Source organism: Lacerta agilis, chromosome 14 (assembly GCF_009819535.1).
Source record: "Lacerta agilis isolate rLacAgi1 chromosome 14, rLacAgi1.pri, whole genome shotgun sequence".
In the NCBI taxonomy this organism is placed as follows: domain Eukaryota; kingdom Metazoa; phylum Chordata; class Lepidosauria; order Squamata; family Lacertidae; genus Lacerta; species Lacerta agilis.
The window spans coordinates 30,997,828-31,015,555 of NC_046325.1; the positions used below are offsets into that span (position 1 = coordinate 30,997,828).

The following is a 17,728-nucleotide window of genomic DNA, read 5'->3' on the forward strand; positions in this document are numbered from 1 at the left end:
CCATATAATTAACTGTGTGACTGCTTCTGGAAGTTCCTAGCACTAATAAGTCATTGCTCTTCCACTGTAAGCTTCAAGCAAAATTGCTATAGATTTTCCATGCTCCTGAGGACACTGAACTTTATCTGTATATTCATCAAGGAAGCCACTTTGCTAAAATGGCAATGACCAGAAAGGTTCCCCCCTTTTTAAATAGCATTATAGTGTTATAGCACTCCAACACACTAATTTAAGCAGTATGTCACTAATATTTTAATATTTAAAAAAAAACTGGATCAGAAATGTAGTTTGGAAGCATTGAATTAGGAGGGAGGGTGTGCATTTCTAAAATGAAACAGCTTTCTTCTTAGTATTTTTTATTAGCATGACAGTCTTATAGTGCTATGGCACTTTAAGCAGCATTTGGCTCATTTTTTAAAATGTGTGTGTGTGTGTGTGTGTGTGTGTGTGTGTGTGTGTATTTTCACTAATTAACAGCTCACTTAAAAAGGGTTATCAAACCCAGACTTGTTCACCTGCTGGATACATCACTGTCCATGTCGACACAACACTTCTAAAAAAGATGGAAGGGTAATTCTAAGGGCATCTACAGTCTTCTGTCCTTCTAAGAAAATGATAGATTTTCTACGGTAAGAAAAGACAGAAGAAACACAGGGAAGATTATAAATGGATAACAATGCTGTATTGGACACACACACCCCAAATGTGAATGAACAGGGCATTATTCCACACTAAACACCTAGTATGGAAGCAGCTGATATGTCTGCGTTCAATTTGGATTTTGCAACTCCTTAAGAGATTGTTTTTAAATATTTATCACACTCCTGTGATGTTACAAACACCTTAGGAAGATTCACATTACAGGAGCAGTCTCCTGCTCCTAGCATTTTAAGATCAGGAATGTCTATTGGGAGAGAGCCTGGAAGCTAGTTAAGGGTATAAACACAGTTTTGGAGACTATATCCTTTCACAGGTGATTTAAAGAAAGTGCTGAATATGCGTATAAACTCACATTTCAGCCTGGTCCTTAAGAAAAATTTAAAATAAATCTGTAGTGCATGATTTATTAGGTTACAAGGGCTATAAAGTACCACAAGGGGAACTAAAATGTACTTTCAGAGCCACTTGTGAAAACACCCATAGTTAAGGATAAGGTTGAGGGCCTTAGAGGCTTTGGGAACAGAGCAAGGTAGCAATCTAAGACACAAGCCAACAATTCTGCCCATTATCCTTCCAAAAAAAGAAATGGAGGTGTGGTAGCTATTTTGCCTACAAAACTAGGGTAGCCTTGTTACCTACTAAATCAGAGACCTGGGGTGGGTGGGAGTTGAATAGTGGATCCAACCCCCTAAATCTCTACAAGCTTAAACTAAAGAATGTCATTCCACCATAACTGTTAACACACTTGTGTGTTCCCTGTGTATAATAGAGACAAGAAACCCATCATTCAAGATGGAGACAGGTAAGGCCCATATCCCTCCATTTATATCTGCCCCGAAGATTCCACTTAGCCCAACCCACCTCAAAGACCATCCTTCAAAAATATCCCTCCCATACTCCCCAAACACATATTCAACACACCCAGCCGAAAGCTGCTCAAGGGCGTGGCCCTTCCCAGTGTGTCCCAACAACATCGTCCTTTCCTCCTAGGGAATAAATAACTTCTCCTTCCAAGGACAGAATAAAGTTCAGGCTTAGAGGGTGTCGTGTGATCCCAGAGCCTTGAGCAAGGAGGACAAGTCAGTAGGCCAGGAGGCACCGTTGTGGAGAGATGGAGAGGGGACATCCTCGGCGAGGAAGAAAGACTCAGTTGGGTTGGGAAGCAGCACTCGAAGAGCTTCCGTCAGGTTCCCGTTTGACTTTTGCGGCAGGCTCTGTCCCAGCTTTGGCCTCTCCTTCTCCTTCCTCCTTAGCGCCTTCATGCGTCTTCATGTGCTTGCTCAAGTGGTCACTTCTCATGAAGACCCGGTTGCAAACAGGGCAGGTGAATTTTTTGGTTCCCGTGTGGGTCTGAAGGTGCCTCTGCAGCTCATCAGAGCGGGTGAAGCGCTTCCCACAAAACAGCCAATTGCAGACAAAGGGGCGGTCGCCACTGTGCCACCTCAGGTGGGCCTTCAGGTGGGATGTCTTGGCATAGGCCTTGCCACAGCCAGGGATGTGGCAGTTGTGGAGGTGCTTCTTCTTGGAGTTGTCAGGGCACTGGCCCACCCTTTCAGCCTCCTGGCAATTAGGGCACCGGCAGGCGGTTTGGCCAGAACTCCGGGTTACTGAGCGCCTCGAGCTCTTTGGCCTACCGCTACCATCCCCAGCCTGCTCCATCGGGTGGGGCTCCTGAGTAGAATCCAGGGACTTGATCACTTCCTGGCCCATGAAGTGTGGCCCTGAAGGCAACAGGTGGTGAGGTGGGCCACAGAGCTGATGTTCTGCCGTGCCATAGCCACCCAGCCCTGGCTGAAGTCCGCCTGTGTGGCCTGGCGGCTGGAGACCACTCTGAAGCTCCATCCAGCTGGATCCGGCATGGAGATCCCACCATGGATTGATGCCGCCATCGTCAGCGCCGCTGCTCGGATGGGTAGGCCTGAACCAAGGTTCATAGTGGTGAGCCATATCTGGAGCTGCCTGTAGGAGCTTAGAGTACGGGCCAGGGGCCAGCTGGCTTTCGCTGTCCAGGTCTAACCTTGAAGCCCCATGCAGCTCGTAACCAGCATTGCTAGAATACTCTGCGTCGGGCCCAGCCAAAGGCAGGTGCTGAAGCTCCGTGGGTTGCAGAGGGGACGGGAAATCTCCCCCGCTATCTGGGCTGGTGTGGGGCTGGAAGGTCTGCAGAGGCTGCAGCTCTACGTGGGTTGGAGAGGAACGGGGTGTCTCCGAACACTGGTTGCCAAGAGAACCACAGACGGCTGTGAGCATTGCAGAACTCCTCGGTGGGTAGGTTCTCAGACACACCTGGACAGGAAAGAGGGAGGAAGAAAGAGAGAGAAATGGTTATGAGACAACAGCAAACAACAGCACAGAAAGCGTAACCCTCCCTCTAAGGGACAGGCAATCTGTCGATTTTGGTTTATCACTTTCCCCATCTTAAGTTCAGTTCTCCGCATTTCCACACCAGTTTGCTTTTTTTTCAAGTTCTTATGAGAATTCACCAGCATTTTAGTGTGGAATTATCCTAATATACTCATTTTTCTATGCAGTTCTGCCTAACGTACTGTCGTGGACTGGCTGGACGCAGAAGAATGCTGGGAAGCACAAGCTGGAGAACCGCCAAGGGAAGGAAGAAGGCTCAAAGCTCAGGGAGTGGTGCTGGGATGACAAAAAATGGTAAGAGGGAGAAGACTGGGAGGAGGAGGTGTCAGAAGCTGAAGAGGCAACAGGCTTTAGTGAGCAGGGAGGGTCTGTGGCAGGGAGAAGTCCAGAATTTGAGGCAGAAGCTGAAGCAGGAAAGTGGGATGAGGGAGGGCAAGAGGAAGGGATGAAGCTACTGCGGCATGCTCCCCTCCCCCCACGTCTCCCAGGACCAGAAGAAGTATGAAGCAAGAGGAGCAAGAAAATGGATGCACCAGCATAGTCTCAGATTGCTTAGGGCGGACCATGGGGAGAAGGAGACTTAGGCAGCTGTGGGAAGGCAGGGACCTTCAGTCTCTGCAACTGCCTCAGGGGCAAGACCTACTGAAGAAGAGCTGGCACTCTTGAGCAGATCCTCTTTCGTCTAACAAAAAGTTAACTTCACTTACTCCATGTGATTTATCGCTGGCACATACACATTTTTTTTTTGCAAACTGGGTTTCCCCAATACAGTGCATTTTTGTAGGTTACCTTCACTAATATAGGTGTTTCTGTTTACACTTTATCCAAGTTTTGGTTTGCATATTGTTTTAAAAAGTCTGAGTTAGGAAGGTTCACATTTACATGCAAACGCCTACGCCTTCTGAGGACTTTATCCACACTTACCCTTCGCTCTGCTCCTTCCAGGCAGAGGTCTGTGCTTTAACGCATCGTGTCCAAGCGTGTCCCCAGCCACAAGTTCCCCCAGCAAAAACACACTCTTTAAAGCTGAATCGGAGCAAACATCAATTCAGGTTTTTTGTGTACTGACATTTTTTCTGACTAAGCATTCAAAGAGTGAGTTTTCACAGGGAAAGCTCTGGAGCAAAAGAAAATTGTGCAGGTACTCGGACACAGAGCATTGAATCACAGACTGTGCCCGGAAAGAGTGTAGGAAAGTTAAGTGTGGATAAGCCCCAAGTCCCCCCATTTCATACTGGTTAGCTGGTGCTGGGTAAAACCAAGGAGACGGGATGCCAACCAGCATTTATTGGGAAATCCCCTCCCCCCAAATCCCAAGGGAACAACTTTTTTGACAACAAAGCTATGGTAGAATTTCTTGTGAAAAATGACTTCTCTAAAATGCTTTAGGACATTGTTCCCAAATGGATCACATGATCCTTTCACTGAGAACCCCCTGACGATTTTCTGAGAAACCTCAGAGATCTCAGAAGCCTAGTTTGAAAGCCGCTGTTTACAGGCCCTTCCTGACTGGTTTATGTTAGTTAGTTAGTTAGTTTTGCAACGTGTCATTGACACAATAATAGTGGATTTGTGGTGCATTAATACTGCACCTTCCACACACTGTCCTGCTTTATTAGTTGTAATGTGATGCTTCCCCACGTTCTTGCTGCCTGGAGGGGACACTCTTGCAAAAGTGGGACAACCTACCCCTCAATGCAACCTGGGAACATTTGTGGTTTGAAAAGTTACAGGATTTCAGCAGAAAGCTACATGACATGCATCAATCGGAAACAAAGCGTCATATCTTCCCTGAAACGTTTGCATGCACAAACACTGTTGGAAACTGGATAGTATGTAACTGCTACCATCGTGAGTGCAAATCATCATGAATGCACAATAAAAAGGACGTCTGGAGTGTAGTATAGACACGTTAGGTTCTTCTTTTTTAAAAAAACAACAACACTGTGGTAGAGGTTGTTGTGGTGAGGGTATGGGGTGGGGAAGAGATTTAAATATAGCTTATTCTCCTTTTTCTTCAAAAGCCTTTCTTAGAGACAGACCCTCTAATCGTCGGCTTCTGCAAGGCAGATAACAGTAATTATACCATCTGATCTGCAGCCGACTTAGCTGTGATGGCACAACTCTTGCCTTGTCCCATCGAAGGGAAGAGGGTTTGCTGAGTACTTTACAAAGCATAAAAATGCACCGTCTGTTTCCTCCCACTCTTATGGGGAAGAAAATAAGGATCTGAGGCCTGCCAAGCGAAGCTAAGAAAAACGAAGAGGTGCTTTAAGAGTCCACAAACCATTGCGATACCCAACACACTAAGGGTGAAAAAGCTACAGACGTGCCAAGCTATATTTTTATTTACGGGTGTTTATGGATGTCAGGAAATACATATTGTTTCTGAACATTTATGTAAGGAGTTTCAGTGGTTGCTCATGAGAAATCAGGCAAACACAGAACTTCTAAACACTAAGTTCTTTATTGTGCAGATATTTACAGTGGAGCTAAAATAAAGACGTCCAGCTCATCCCTCTGCAGAGTCCGGGCATGTCCCTTTCCGGTTTTTTGCCCAACATAAAAGGCGCGGGATCCTGAACCCCCGCCTCCCCCCTCTACGTCCTTCCTCCCTGCTAAAACGGGGCGACTGAAAGGGTCCCTCTCCCCCTCTTGGCGCAGAGGCTCTCCATCCCTGCCACAGCCCCTGCTCCCACTTTCTGCCTCCATCCCCCCCTCCCCACTGGAAGAGTGATCGCTTCCTCCACTGGGGGAAGATGACGAGCTGCTCAGCGGGGGTTCCCGATACTGAAAAAGCCCCGGCACCGCTTCCAGCTCTGGCGAGGGCGGTTTCCTGACAATTTATTTCTCCGTAGAATAGAGATGCTTAGTTCTATAAATAAACATGGAACATTTGTTAACACCCCCCCCCAATTTCTTCCAGAGGCCCTCTACCCATTTCAAGATCGGCAGCTCTCCATAAGACAGTACTTTATTTCATATTATTGCCTGTTCCTCAGGTTTTCACAAGTGAAAGTTTTGCCATCACTGCATTGTCATGCTGGGAAAAGTTTCAATTGCTGAATTTCTGTGTGGCATAAAGCAGCCCTGCCGGAAAATGACAATCTTAATGGTGTAGAGGCGATCCAAGTTCAATTTCCCATATAGCTAGACCGCTTTGTATTCCAGGAGTGAGGAACCAGCAAAATATCTGGGGAAATCCAGTCATATGGCAGCCCGTGTCAGCAGTGTTGTTTTTGCCTATTTTCCCCACTCAAAAATAGCTCAACATCCAATTTCTTTCTATGCACAAGAGAAAGGTATCAGCTGGTGTAGGGAAACCCCAAGGTTTGTGAAAAACAAACAAATCTTTAGGGAAAATAGCTTCCAAAACAGTCCAGTGACTCAGCAGCCACAGAATGCTGTCCAACAGTTGGAAGGAATACCCCAAAAACCCAGGACAAGGGATATTGAACAGAACATCCTGGAAGTGGTCATGGCTGGCTACAATCCTGGATGAAATGCTCCATGCTGCAACATTTTGTTGCAGGCCTCACTTGTTTATTATTCAGCGACAAATCCATATTTGCCACCAAGTGTACTTTCAGCAGGGAAGCCCAGTCAGTTCCATATCTCTACTAAGAATATCTGTTTTCCCAAGCAATGTTTACCATATTCACATTAGTGTGGCATTTAAAAAAAAAATGTTTTAATGTAAAATGTGAACGAAGAGCACCTTCACTATGTAGGCTTGCTCAAATCACTATCTCAGCCGTGTCAAATTGGAGAAGACTATTAAGCACATTTAGACTGACCATATACCTTGATCTGCAAAAAGCAGCTGTAGTGGATTCTAGCATGGATTGGGACCACAGCATGCTCCGGGGGGGGGGGAGCTTTAATAATTCCCCCCTGCCATTTCTCACTGCAACTGCTCCTCTGAATGGGCTCAACTGGGGGGGGGGGAATAGGGGCAAATAGCAAATTCTGGGGAGATTTTCTAGTGGAAAAAAATGGAAAGGGTTAAAGCCCTTCCTGATACAGGCTAGGAGCTCAGGGCTGCTTTTTATAAAGAAGGAATGCTGCTAGTCTAAGTGCATTCTTAAATCACTTCTTAAAAGTCACTTCGAGGCTATGTAGGCATTAGCAGCATAAATCACAAGGAGGTCATTCCACCACCCGCATGCTGTGTTTCAAGTCATATTTGCAACAACCCTATGTACACATCAGAGAGGAGATGGAAATGTCTTTACCAGGTACTAATTGCCTACTAGTACCTGGTAAAGAGAGCTGGGCCATAAAGAAGACAGATCCTGAAGTTGAGGCTCCAGTACTTTGGCCACCTCATGAGAACAGAAGACTCCCTAGAAAAGACCCTGATGTTGGGAAAGATGGAGGGCACAAGGAGAAGGGGACGACAGAGGATGAGATGGTTGGACAGTGTTCTCGAAGTGACTAGCATGAGTTTGGCCAAACTGCGGGAGGCAGTGAAGGATAGGCGTGCCTGGCGTGCTCTGGTCCATGGGGTCACGAAGAGTCGGACACGACTGAACAACTGAACAACAACAACAATTGCCTATTTGGTTTCCCTGTGCCTGCAGCCATCCTCAAACTCCTGTTCATGAAGCTGTCTTCTGCCCATGCGCTGCCATTTGCGCATGTGCAACGGCTGCCTCAAATGCACATGCCTCGGCTTAACCGCAAAGTGGCTTACGTTTTCAAATCGGGTGGAAGCTGCTTTGAGGGGAACTGCATCAAAGAGCAGCATTTCTCAAGCAACTGCAGGATAGATATGGATCGTGGCCAAGGTTGTCCTCCGCACGTGATTTCAAATAGCAGCGGCGAGAGTGTACTTGAGCCAGAGTGAATTGTAATGTAATGTGAATGGTAACAAACCTAAATTAAGAAGAGGAGTGACGGGGAAAACTACAATTCAAAGTGGGGAAAGCTAGGAGATTCCCTGGGGTCTCTCACACGAGGGCCATTTTGCTTTGCAGACACATCCATTCAGGCCATTACTTGTGAACAAGAAGGCCAAAGTCGTTTCCATTTCTGGTAATTAGGTGTATTACCTGCCCTGGGAGAGCTTATACTCCTTTTGAAGGACAGCTTCATGTTCTGGGAGTATACTCTGGCGGCTTTTGTGTGCTATAAGTGCTTATGCCCAGCTTAGGCTGGTTCACCACCAATGGCCATTCCCCTATTGGGATAGCCTGGCTTCATCTGTCCATGCTTTGGTGACCTCCCATCTGGACTACTGCAATGCACTGTATGTGGGGCTGCCCTTGTAGCTGCTGGGCTGCCGGTGGGGTCAGTCAGATTGGACCATGTGTCACTGGTCTTGAAAACACTCCACTGGCAGCTATCAGGCTCAACTCATGGTGTTAGTACTAGCATATTAACCGTAAATGGCACCTAAAATAGCACCTTCCCCAGTAACAACCATCTTGGACCCTATGATAGGCAAGTGAAGTCTTGTTAGTAGTCAGCCACTGGGGGCTGCCTGGTTGCTGGTTGTATTTTCAGTGGCTTCTCCCCATTCGTGGTCTGCTGTCCCTAATGAGGCACATCTGTCTCCCTCATTGCTCATTTTCAGGAGAAGTTAAAAAATATTCCTGTTTCCCCAGCCATCTGATGGCTGAAAGACACTGCTCCTGGCAACCCTGAAATCACTGGTTGAAAATGTTTTTAATTGTTTTACAAAAAAAACAAACCCCTTTAAAACATCAACCTTTAAAAATGCTTTCAGTTGCTGTGTTTTTAATGTTTCATCATTGTTGTATCTGATGCCTTGGGCTGCTTTGGGAGGAAGGACGCGGAAATACAACTCAAATAAATAACGCTTTATGCCGTGTAGGCAGTCAAATAACATGAACGTCACCATCGTAAAGGTGACTACCATATGCACCTAAGTGGGTCATGTTTGAGGAATTCCCTGTGCCAAAATCTGCAATTGCGCTTAACCTAGAGCACCAACAACACATGCTAGCTTAGAGGTCTAAGAGGCTAACCACATTTGCATCGCTTACCAGCACATCACAACTAACCTAGGCAGAAGATTTTAAGAGCCATTAATTTTTTGGGGGGGGGAATGTGTAGAAAGGGGGCCTGGTTCACGGGGCACCTTCCCCCCAAGTTGTCCCATTGTGCAAAATTCCCACTGAAATGTGCGAGATCTTGAGGGAATCCTACTACACACAAACCTGCCAAGTTCAGTAATTTTGCATCCTGTGCAGCTAAATGTATCTGCATACAGAAAGGGAAACGTGGTAGAGTCCAAAAATGAGATCAATTAGGATTTCCCCTTTCCCAGCTTCTCTAGAGGAATGATTTTAAAGAGGGCAAGGATGCAGTCGGGAAAAAGAAAAAGAAAAGGAGCAGATGAGGAAAAGGAGTGGGCTCACAGTTGTAGATTCTAATCACCCCTGCTGCTGCACGGATCCGAAGAGACAGATCGCATCAAAGTTGATGGAGTATCCCAGAATTCCATGTTGTGCTGTGTGGCAGTGTGACTCACTCCCCAGTTCTATGGAAATGGTGCAATGAGAGGAGGGAAAACCCCACCCTGGGCAGGGACGGACTTTGGTCTCTCAAATTGGAACAGCACCCTGCGCAAGGCCAAAATTTGGCGCTCCCTGGCACTAAGCTTCTGTTCTGCATGCGCACCACATCAAAGTTGTGGGGCCCTGAGGCAACCCCCACAGCTTGGTGCCTAGTGCGGGGGAACTGGTTACACTGCCCTAAATCTGCTTCTGCCCTGGCCTGTGAAACTGACCTGTCTCAGCCCCCTGTATACCTGAAGGAGCATTTCTACCCCCATCGTTCAGCCTGGATACTGAGGTCCAGCTCCGAGGTCCAGTTCTGGCAGTTTCCTCACTGCAAGACGTGAAGTTACAGGGAACCAGGCAGAGGGCCTTCTTGGTAGTGGCATCCGCCTTGTGGAATGCCCCCCCCATCAGATGTCAAGGAGATAAACAGCTATATGACATTTAGAAGATATCTGAAGGCAGCCCTGCCTGCATAGGGAAGTTTTTAACGTTTGATGTTTTTCTGTGTTTTTATATTCTGTTGGAAGCCGCCCAGAGTGGCTGAGGCAACCCAGTCAGGTGGGTGGGGTACAAATAATAAATAATATATGATGATGATGACAATGACACTTAGATACCACCTTTCCTCCAAGGAGCTCAAGGTGGTATACATAGTTCTACCCTCTTCATTTTGTGTTCTCAAAAACCCTGTGAAGTAGGTTAGGCTGAGAGGCTGTGACTGGCCCAGTGAACCCTGAGCCATATACCCACTAGATACACATGTACACAAATGTACACAATTGGTGACCTTAGCTACCCTTCCAGGGTCATATGGTGCCCTGCTCAGTCTATTGTGGCAAACGTGGAGTGTGGCTCAAGTCTGTGAGACAGAAATAATTATCCATCCTTGATCTTTAAGCCCCAGCCAATTATTAATCTATACAATTGGATGCATCAAGTTCCCAGTCAAACAAAAGGAAAAATCATTCAAGTCCCTCTTCACTCTCTTTCACTATGAGGCACTGTAGATGTTATCACAGTTGGCTCGGCTAACACCCTCCCTCCCACTACGGTAAATAACGGCTTGTGCAAGTTCTGCAAGCGGTGTAACATCTGAATTGGAGGCACAGGGAAGATTGCTGAAAGCACCCGTTTGGTTAGCCTTAGGCCACAATCCCAAACACACTTACACAGGAGTAAGACCTATTGAACATATAGTCACTTAATCTCCCTGAAAAGGTTTGCGCAAATCTGTCAGGAAAAATGAGTTGCTTGCACAACATCTGCAAAGAGATCATCTGGAAGCAACACTGGTATCTGCCTTCATTCACCTGGGGAACCTAATGGGTCACATGCAGATCACACTTTGCCTATAAGTTCTCACAATCCTTTTAAAAGGCTCCTTTGGTCTAGGATCTGCCAGACTCTGCTAAACAGCTTGGATCCATGCTATGGATTGGTGTGTTGAGGTGCATGGAAATCACAGGATTAAGCCCAGGCTGGTGGCAATTAGTGGATTTATGGAATGTACTTCCCATTCATAAGAAAGTACACTTGGCATCAAAACTTATGTAGTGACTGATATTACAGAGGCACAACTTCCCTAAGAGTGCACACTGTTTCTCACATATACAGAATGGATTTTTTGTTTTTATTTTTTTAAAAAAACTTGAAAGCATAGCCACTGCTTAATCTTCATACTGCAGACATGACTATGGTACAGTAGTTTGGAAGCAACACGGTACCAATTATCTGGCTCAGTACCTCTTGCTAGCAAGAGACATACAAGATCTATGCATAATACCCAAATTCAAAAGCTTACTCTAGAAGCATAACCACAACAGAGGCTGACAGAAGATAGATCAGGATCCAATGGGAGATATCGGGGGTGGGGGTGGGGGATATTCAGTAGTACCATAGAGTTGGCAGGAGCCCGGTAGGTAGGAATGGAAGGATCTACCAATTTAGCTTCTCCCAGGCTTTCATTTTTCCAATCTAAAATTAAGTTCTCCCTTTTTGACAACAACTTGCCAAAACACACACACACACACACACCTCTACAAAATCCTCGTAAATTCATCAGCATTTTAGTGCAAATTTTTCATACTGCCTCTGACAGCATAACCATCAACACCTTGACACCTCCCTCTCCCTCCCTCCTCGTTCCTCACATACAAGGCATGCTTTAAACTGCTATCTATCACCTTAGGACACCGCAGCAATGAAGAAAGATGATGGGCAAATGCTAAACCTATTAAGCAGGTATGGCTGCGGAGTATTAAAATCATGTGAACCATCCGTGATTGCCATCTCCTTTAGATTCAGATACACACGCCCTTTGGCTGATGGCCCCTGTTCCTCTAGGGCTCTCTTGCCCTGTTTTCACAGGACTCAGATCTCCTGAAAATATGCTGCACTGTATCTAAGGTTATGTACACATTAGCGGCTTGAAATACAGCAAGGTTGTTTCCCCCCTCTGCTGCATTTCATGTCACTGCACACAGAGAGGGAGTGGGGACGTCGCGTTAAACCCATTACCTGATTTGTTTCCAAACCCTGCTTCGCTGAAGTGGTGCATCCATAATGGCTACCTGAAATGTACACACCTCAGCTTTACCCTAAGCTCCCATTTTCTAATGGGATGCAAGCTGACTTGAGGAATCAAACAGGAATATTTCTCAATAAGCTACAGCCTACAGGACACCTACGAATTGTGGCTGACGTCATGCGTACTTGGCTTCAAAGTGGGAACATGCTGGAGCCTGAGTACATGGTAATGTAAACACAGCCTGAGATGGTGGTGGTGGCATTCTGGTGGCAGCACCTGTGATGGTAGAATATGGCTTGAGGCACCGGAACAGGGACTAATACCAAGATGGGGATGTGGGCCAGAAAGCCAGGATCAATAGGAGAGGTTAGGTTGTTCTAACTAAATGGAGTTTTCAGTCCCATTTGTGACTCTATGGGTCCATTCTCATTTATAGTACAGCTGCGGTCTAAACCACTGAGCCTCTTGGGCTTGCCGATCAGAAGGTTGGTGGTTCGAATCCACACAATGGGGTGAGCTCCTGCTGCTCTGTCCCAGCTTCTGCCTACCTAGCAGTTCGAAAGCACACCAGTGCAAGTAGATAAATAGGTACTGCTGTGGCGGGAAGGTAAACGGCGTTTCCGTGCGCTCTGGTTTCTGTTGCGCCAGAAGCGGTTCAGTCATGCTGGCCACATGACCCGGAAAGCTGTCTATGGACAAGTGCCAGCTCCCTTGGCCTGAAAGCAAGATGAGCGCTGCAACCCCATAGTCGCCTTTGACTGGACTTAACCGTCCAGGAGTCCTTTACCTTTTACCTTATAGTATGTGGTGGCACTGCAAGACTGCCACCAGGGCAACACATACTTTAAAAATGAGCCATGGAGAACTGGTGCCTACACAGTAGGGGAACGCTTGCAGCCACTATTATTTGCACAATTCTAATAGCATGCCTTTGGAGGGGGCACTGGAGTGTTGCAAACTGCAGGAGTGATTGCTTGCTTTTGATTTATAATGTTATTTTAATGCTAGTGTCTTAAGTTAATCATGCTGTGTGTGTGTAATACCTGTTTTGCAAACGGTTTTTAGCTTTAACAGAAGATATTAAACAACATAAAATAAATATGTAAAAATAAGCTCCCTGTCCTTACGTTCAGGGCCAGACCAACTGTAGAACCATCCAAGTGCTTGGACAGAAATACCGGTACTTTTAGGGGCATGGGCAAAAGGCCTCTTAAAACCAAAGGGGCTTCTTTTTATAACCAGGTCATCCAACATTTTGACAAAGGAGAAGTAGCAGCTAGTATTTCTGCATAAACTAAATGAGTGGGCCACAGTAGGCATTTTGAACCCCACTTATTCAATGGTTTATCCTGAAACCATGGCTCATTCTCTCCACCACATGTATACGCATGTGCATACAAATATTACACATTATGGGTACTCCCATATGAGAGTTTACACTAGAATTTCTGCTGCTCAAAGCCATAGGGTTTTGTTTCGTTGGGTTTTTTTGTTTGTTTGTTTGTTTTGCTGCATCCACACCACATGGCATCATCAAAATGCCAGCCTTACCATGGAAAATCTGATAAATAAAAAACTCATTGGGCAAGTGAGAAACTGTGCAATACTGAAATGGACCAATTTGCACATCCCTAGCGTGGACAACAAATCACAGAGTAGCAATTAATATTATGACCGAAAAATGAGAATGGGTGGAAGTTAACTTGCTAGAAGTGCAAATGGAGCCATTTGCAGTACAAGTTTCCCATCTAGAAGCAACAAAGACTGCTTCCTGCCTGCCCTTTTCATCTGTCGCGCAACAACTTGCCTTCCCATTCTTGCTTTTTGAAGATGTGAATTCATAAGCAGATCGTATCAGTGCTCTGTGATAAGAAATAAGGAATGTTTAAGCAAATGCTTAATCCCATAATGGATCTGGTTCTACTAGCTGTGGTTGAAACGTGTTCAGTAACATCTACTATCAGCATTTATTTGTTCAGGGGATGTAAGAGACTGTTCCTAGTGGAACAGTTGGACACATGGGCGTACCTGGGGGGGGCGGGGGCAGCTGCCCCCCAGAAGCAAAATAATAAAAAAATAAATGGTTATCAGCAGCCTAAAAGGGAAAAAAAGCTCTCCTCCTAAAAAAAGCTCAAGGACTTTCTCCCCCTCCCAAAATCTCAATAACAATTGAGCTCTTGCCTATTGCCAACACACAGCTGGCCACTGTGTGTGTGTGTTTTGCGCCGGCTGTTTCCCCCTCCCTCATGCCGACAAAGAGCTGGCATGCCTATCAAAGACCGGATCCTAGCCTGCATCCTGCTTGGTCAAATGGGGATGCAGGCTGAGACTTGGGCAATGTCAGGGGGCGAATCCGAGGGCTGACCATGGTCTTAGCCTGGGTTCTCATCCTTCCTCGTCTGCCTGCTTTTTGTATCCACGCTACATTGTGCTGGAAAGAGAGGAACAGTTTCTGAATTTTCTGGGATTCATCGTTGCAAGGGAGCTTGGGAAACTGAGTTCCCTTGCATGGCGAGTAGTTCCTTTGTGGGGACTGAGGATCCTGGGAAACTGAGTTTTTCAGCCATTTGGGGCTTTCTGTTGGGGGGGGGGAGAAGTGTTTCCGTTTTTTGAAGCTGTTTTTGTTTGCTGTTTACATAACGTGGTCAGTAATCAAATAATTCAGGATTTAGTGTGCTCTTGCTAAAGTTTCCAGTGCTACTGCTAAGAAAATTAATTAAAAGGAATAATATTTTTTTAAAAAATAATCATTGTGCATTTTAAGTTATCAAAGAGGGTAATTGAGCTTGTGTGCAGCTTTGGTTGTGCAGTTGCAGGGGAATACAGCTTTTGTTTTAAGTTCAGTTCTGAGGTTTGCTATTGCATTTGCATTTTAAAACTGAAGCCAGAGGGGTCAGGAGACAGGCACTGGTTGGGTTGTCATTTTCCTCTGCCTTCTGGGGGGACATTGCTCTTGCTAAAGTTTCCAGTGCTACTGCTTAGAAAATTAATTAAAAGGAATAAATATTTTTTAAAAATAATCATTGTGCATTTTATGTTATCAAAGAAGGTAATTGAGCCATTGGTGCTTCAGCTTGTCCCAGGTTCCTTTTGTGGGGCAGGTTCCAGCCTCCATTGGGGGTGGCATTGTTTTGCAGCAAGGTTTGATTTCTAGGTGGTTTGCTTGTGCAGTTGCAGGGGAATCATAGAATCATAGAGTTGGAAGAGACCACAAGGGCCATCCAGTCCAACCCCCTGCCAAGCAGGAAACACCATCAAAGCATTCCTGACAGATGGCTGTCAAGCCTCTGCTTCAAGACCTCCAAAGAAGGAGACTCCACCACACTCCTTGGTAGCAAATTCCACTGCTGAACAGCTCTCACTGTCAGGAAGTTCTTCATAATGTTTAGGTGGAATCTTCTTTCTTGTAGTTTGAATCCATTGCCCCGTGTCTGCTTCTCTGGAGCAGCAGAAAACAACCTTTCACCCTCCTCTATATGACATCCTTTTATATATTTGAACATGGCTATCATATCACCCCTTAACCTTCTCTTCTCCAGGCTAAACATACAGCTTTTGTTTTAAGTTGGAATACAGCTTTTGTTTTAAGTTCAGTTCTGAGGTTTGCTACTGCATTTGCTTTTAGCTTTTTGGTTTACTTTGGAGGTAGTGGGTGTGGGTACAGTTGTTTGGGCGCCATATGTGAAATCGAAGGCCTAGCACGCATCAACTGGCTCCTCAGATCTGTATAAACTAGTTAGCTGAGTTGGTTTTCCTTGTCTGGGTGTTTTGTACCTCAAAGGTTGTCACACTTTACAAAGCAGGCAGTCTTCTGTCTTGCTGAGTTTTTTTAAATCAATTATTTCAGAAGGTCTAGTCCCTAAAAAAAAGCTCAACAACTAAAAACGAACCGAACCCCTAAAAAACGGGGCATTCCCAACCCCCAAAATAGGTCAACAACTTTGAGCTGAAGCCCAAAAAAATGGAGGTAGATCACTGCCAGATTTTAATTCTGAAAGTAGATCACAGTCTCTTGGGAGTTGGCCACCCCTGGTATAAGACATGTAACTACAATAAAATTTTTTTAAAAAATCAAGCAAATAATTGTAACAACTACCGTAATAAAGCACTGCTATAATTATATATAATTTTCCTAAAATTTTGGTTTCATTCGCCTTTCCGTGCTGAAATGCCACAACCTGAACGACCATGGCTTGCGCCCCCCCCCCCTAGTTTTGATCCTGGGTACACCCCTGACAGCTAGAATATATGCATAATGTTGTGCAACCACATATAATGGCAAGATGCTTTTGTAGCAGAGCTGTCAACCTTCCTTTTTTTGCATTGGGAAACGGCCATAGCTGTCAACTTTCCCTTTTTTTTGCAATGGGAAATGGCGCTGGAATAAGAGAATTTCCCACAAAAAAAGGGAAAGTTGACAGCTGTGTTTTGTAGGGCTAGACCTGTTTATGCTGTAATCTGAGCAGAGGATTCAAATAATCTTAGTAATAGTTTGAGGCTCATATTAGGGCTGCCATATTTCAAGAGGTAAAAGTCTGGACACAAAAAATTGTTGAGCTTCCGCCCCCGCCGAGCCTGAGCTGCCCACGCCAGAGCCCAAACCTGAACCAAAACCGCCTGCCCACACACAATTAAAAAAAACCCAAATCCAGGACATTTGCTTTAAAATATAAAATTCCCCCTGGGTGGGCATGTAGGGCTGCCAAAAGAGGACATGTCAGGGAATTCCCAGAAGTGGCAACCCTACATATGCCAATAATTCTTAGGGGATTCTTTGCCTCAGATTCTAAGAAGCGACTTTCTCATTTGGCTTGTTCCAAAATAAGCATACACCCTCCTTCATCAAATATAGGATGGTTTATATTTAAAGAAACACCTCCTTTGTTTTAATATATTTCTCGCCGCCCCCTCCCCAATATCTTTAACTACCAGGATTTATAGTTTTTAGTCATTTGTGAGATCACCCTCAACTTAGACTATGATCTTTTCTTTTAATTGCCGTGCAGAAGAATGTTAGGTGCAACCACAAAGAGCCTTCATCTCTCATCTTGTAGGCAATTCCCTTTGATTCACATGCACAAGCCAGTGAAGGGATAGCATAACTCATCTTTGATCTTCCAATAGCACTATAAAGAGCTTGCACAAGTGAGTCAACTGGGAATTGCTATTAGGTAATATGCAAGGGTGTTTCGTGGATGAGGTGTACACCGCCGCCTCTGATCACCTTTCATGCTGTTTCTGCAAATGTCTGATTAATGTTGAAGCGGGAGAGAAAGTATGAGGAAGGCATTTGATATGCAAACGAGAATTATTTCCATTGTAGATGTTTATATTTAATATTGCTAGGCTTCAAGTCTTGTGTGAAAAGGCTACGAATGTGCACAGGTACACACCCCAGACGTGGGACTGTTGTGATCACAGCCATTATAATGACAGATGCAACAGGAATGAGTGCTCTAGTCCAGGAGCATTGCAGTCTGCCAGTCCTCCACCACTGTCTCCTGCGACAGCTGAATTTGCAGCTCCAAACTTCCCAAAGTCTGTGCTTTGATTTTTATGTTAGGCGGGCTCTTGGTTGGTTTTATTAATTTTTCCAGTTTTACAGCTGCCTTGATTCCGTTTGATGTGGGCTTTTCTTATAATGTTT

General features: G+C 45.4%; 1 protein-coding gene across 2 annotated transcripts in view; it reads right to left on the reverse strand.

Moving 5' to 3' along the window:
* Positions 1 to 437: 437 nt before the first annotated feature.
* Positions 438 to 17,728, reverse strand: part of SP6 (Sp6 transcription factor) — a 30,086-nt gene continuing 12,795 nt past the window's right edge. For both annotated transcript variants that reach the window (XM_033170423.1, XM_033170421.1), the window contains one exon: positions 438 to 2,946. In XM_033170423.1, coding sequence (XP_033026314.1) covers positions 1,807 to 2,910 — 1,104 coding nt within the window. In that variant the 5' untranslated portion in view covers positions 2,911 to 2,946 and the 3' untranslated portion in view covers positions 438 to 1,806. The remainder of the gene's footprint in view (positions 2,947 to 17,728) is intronic.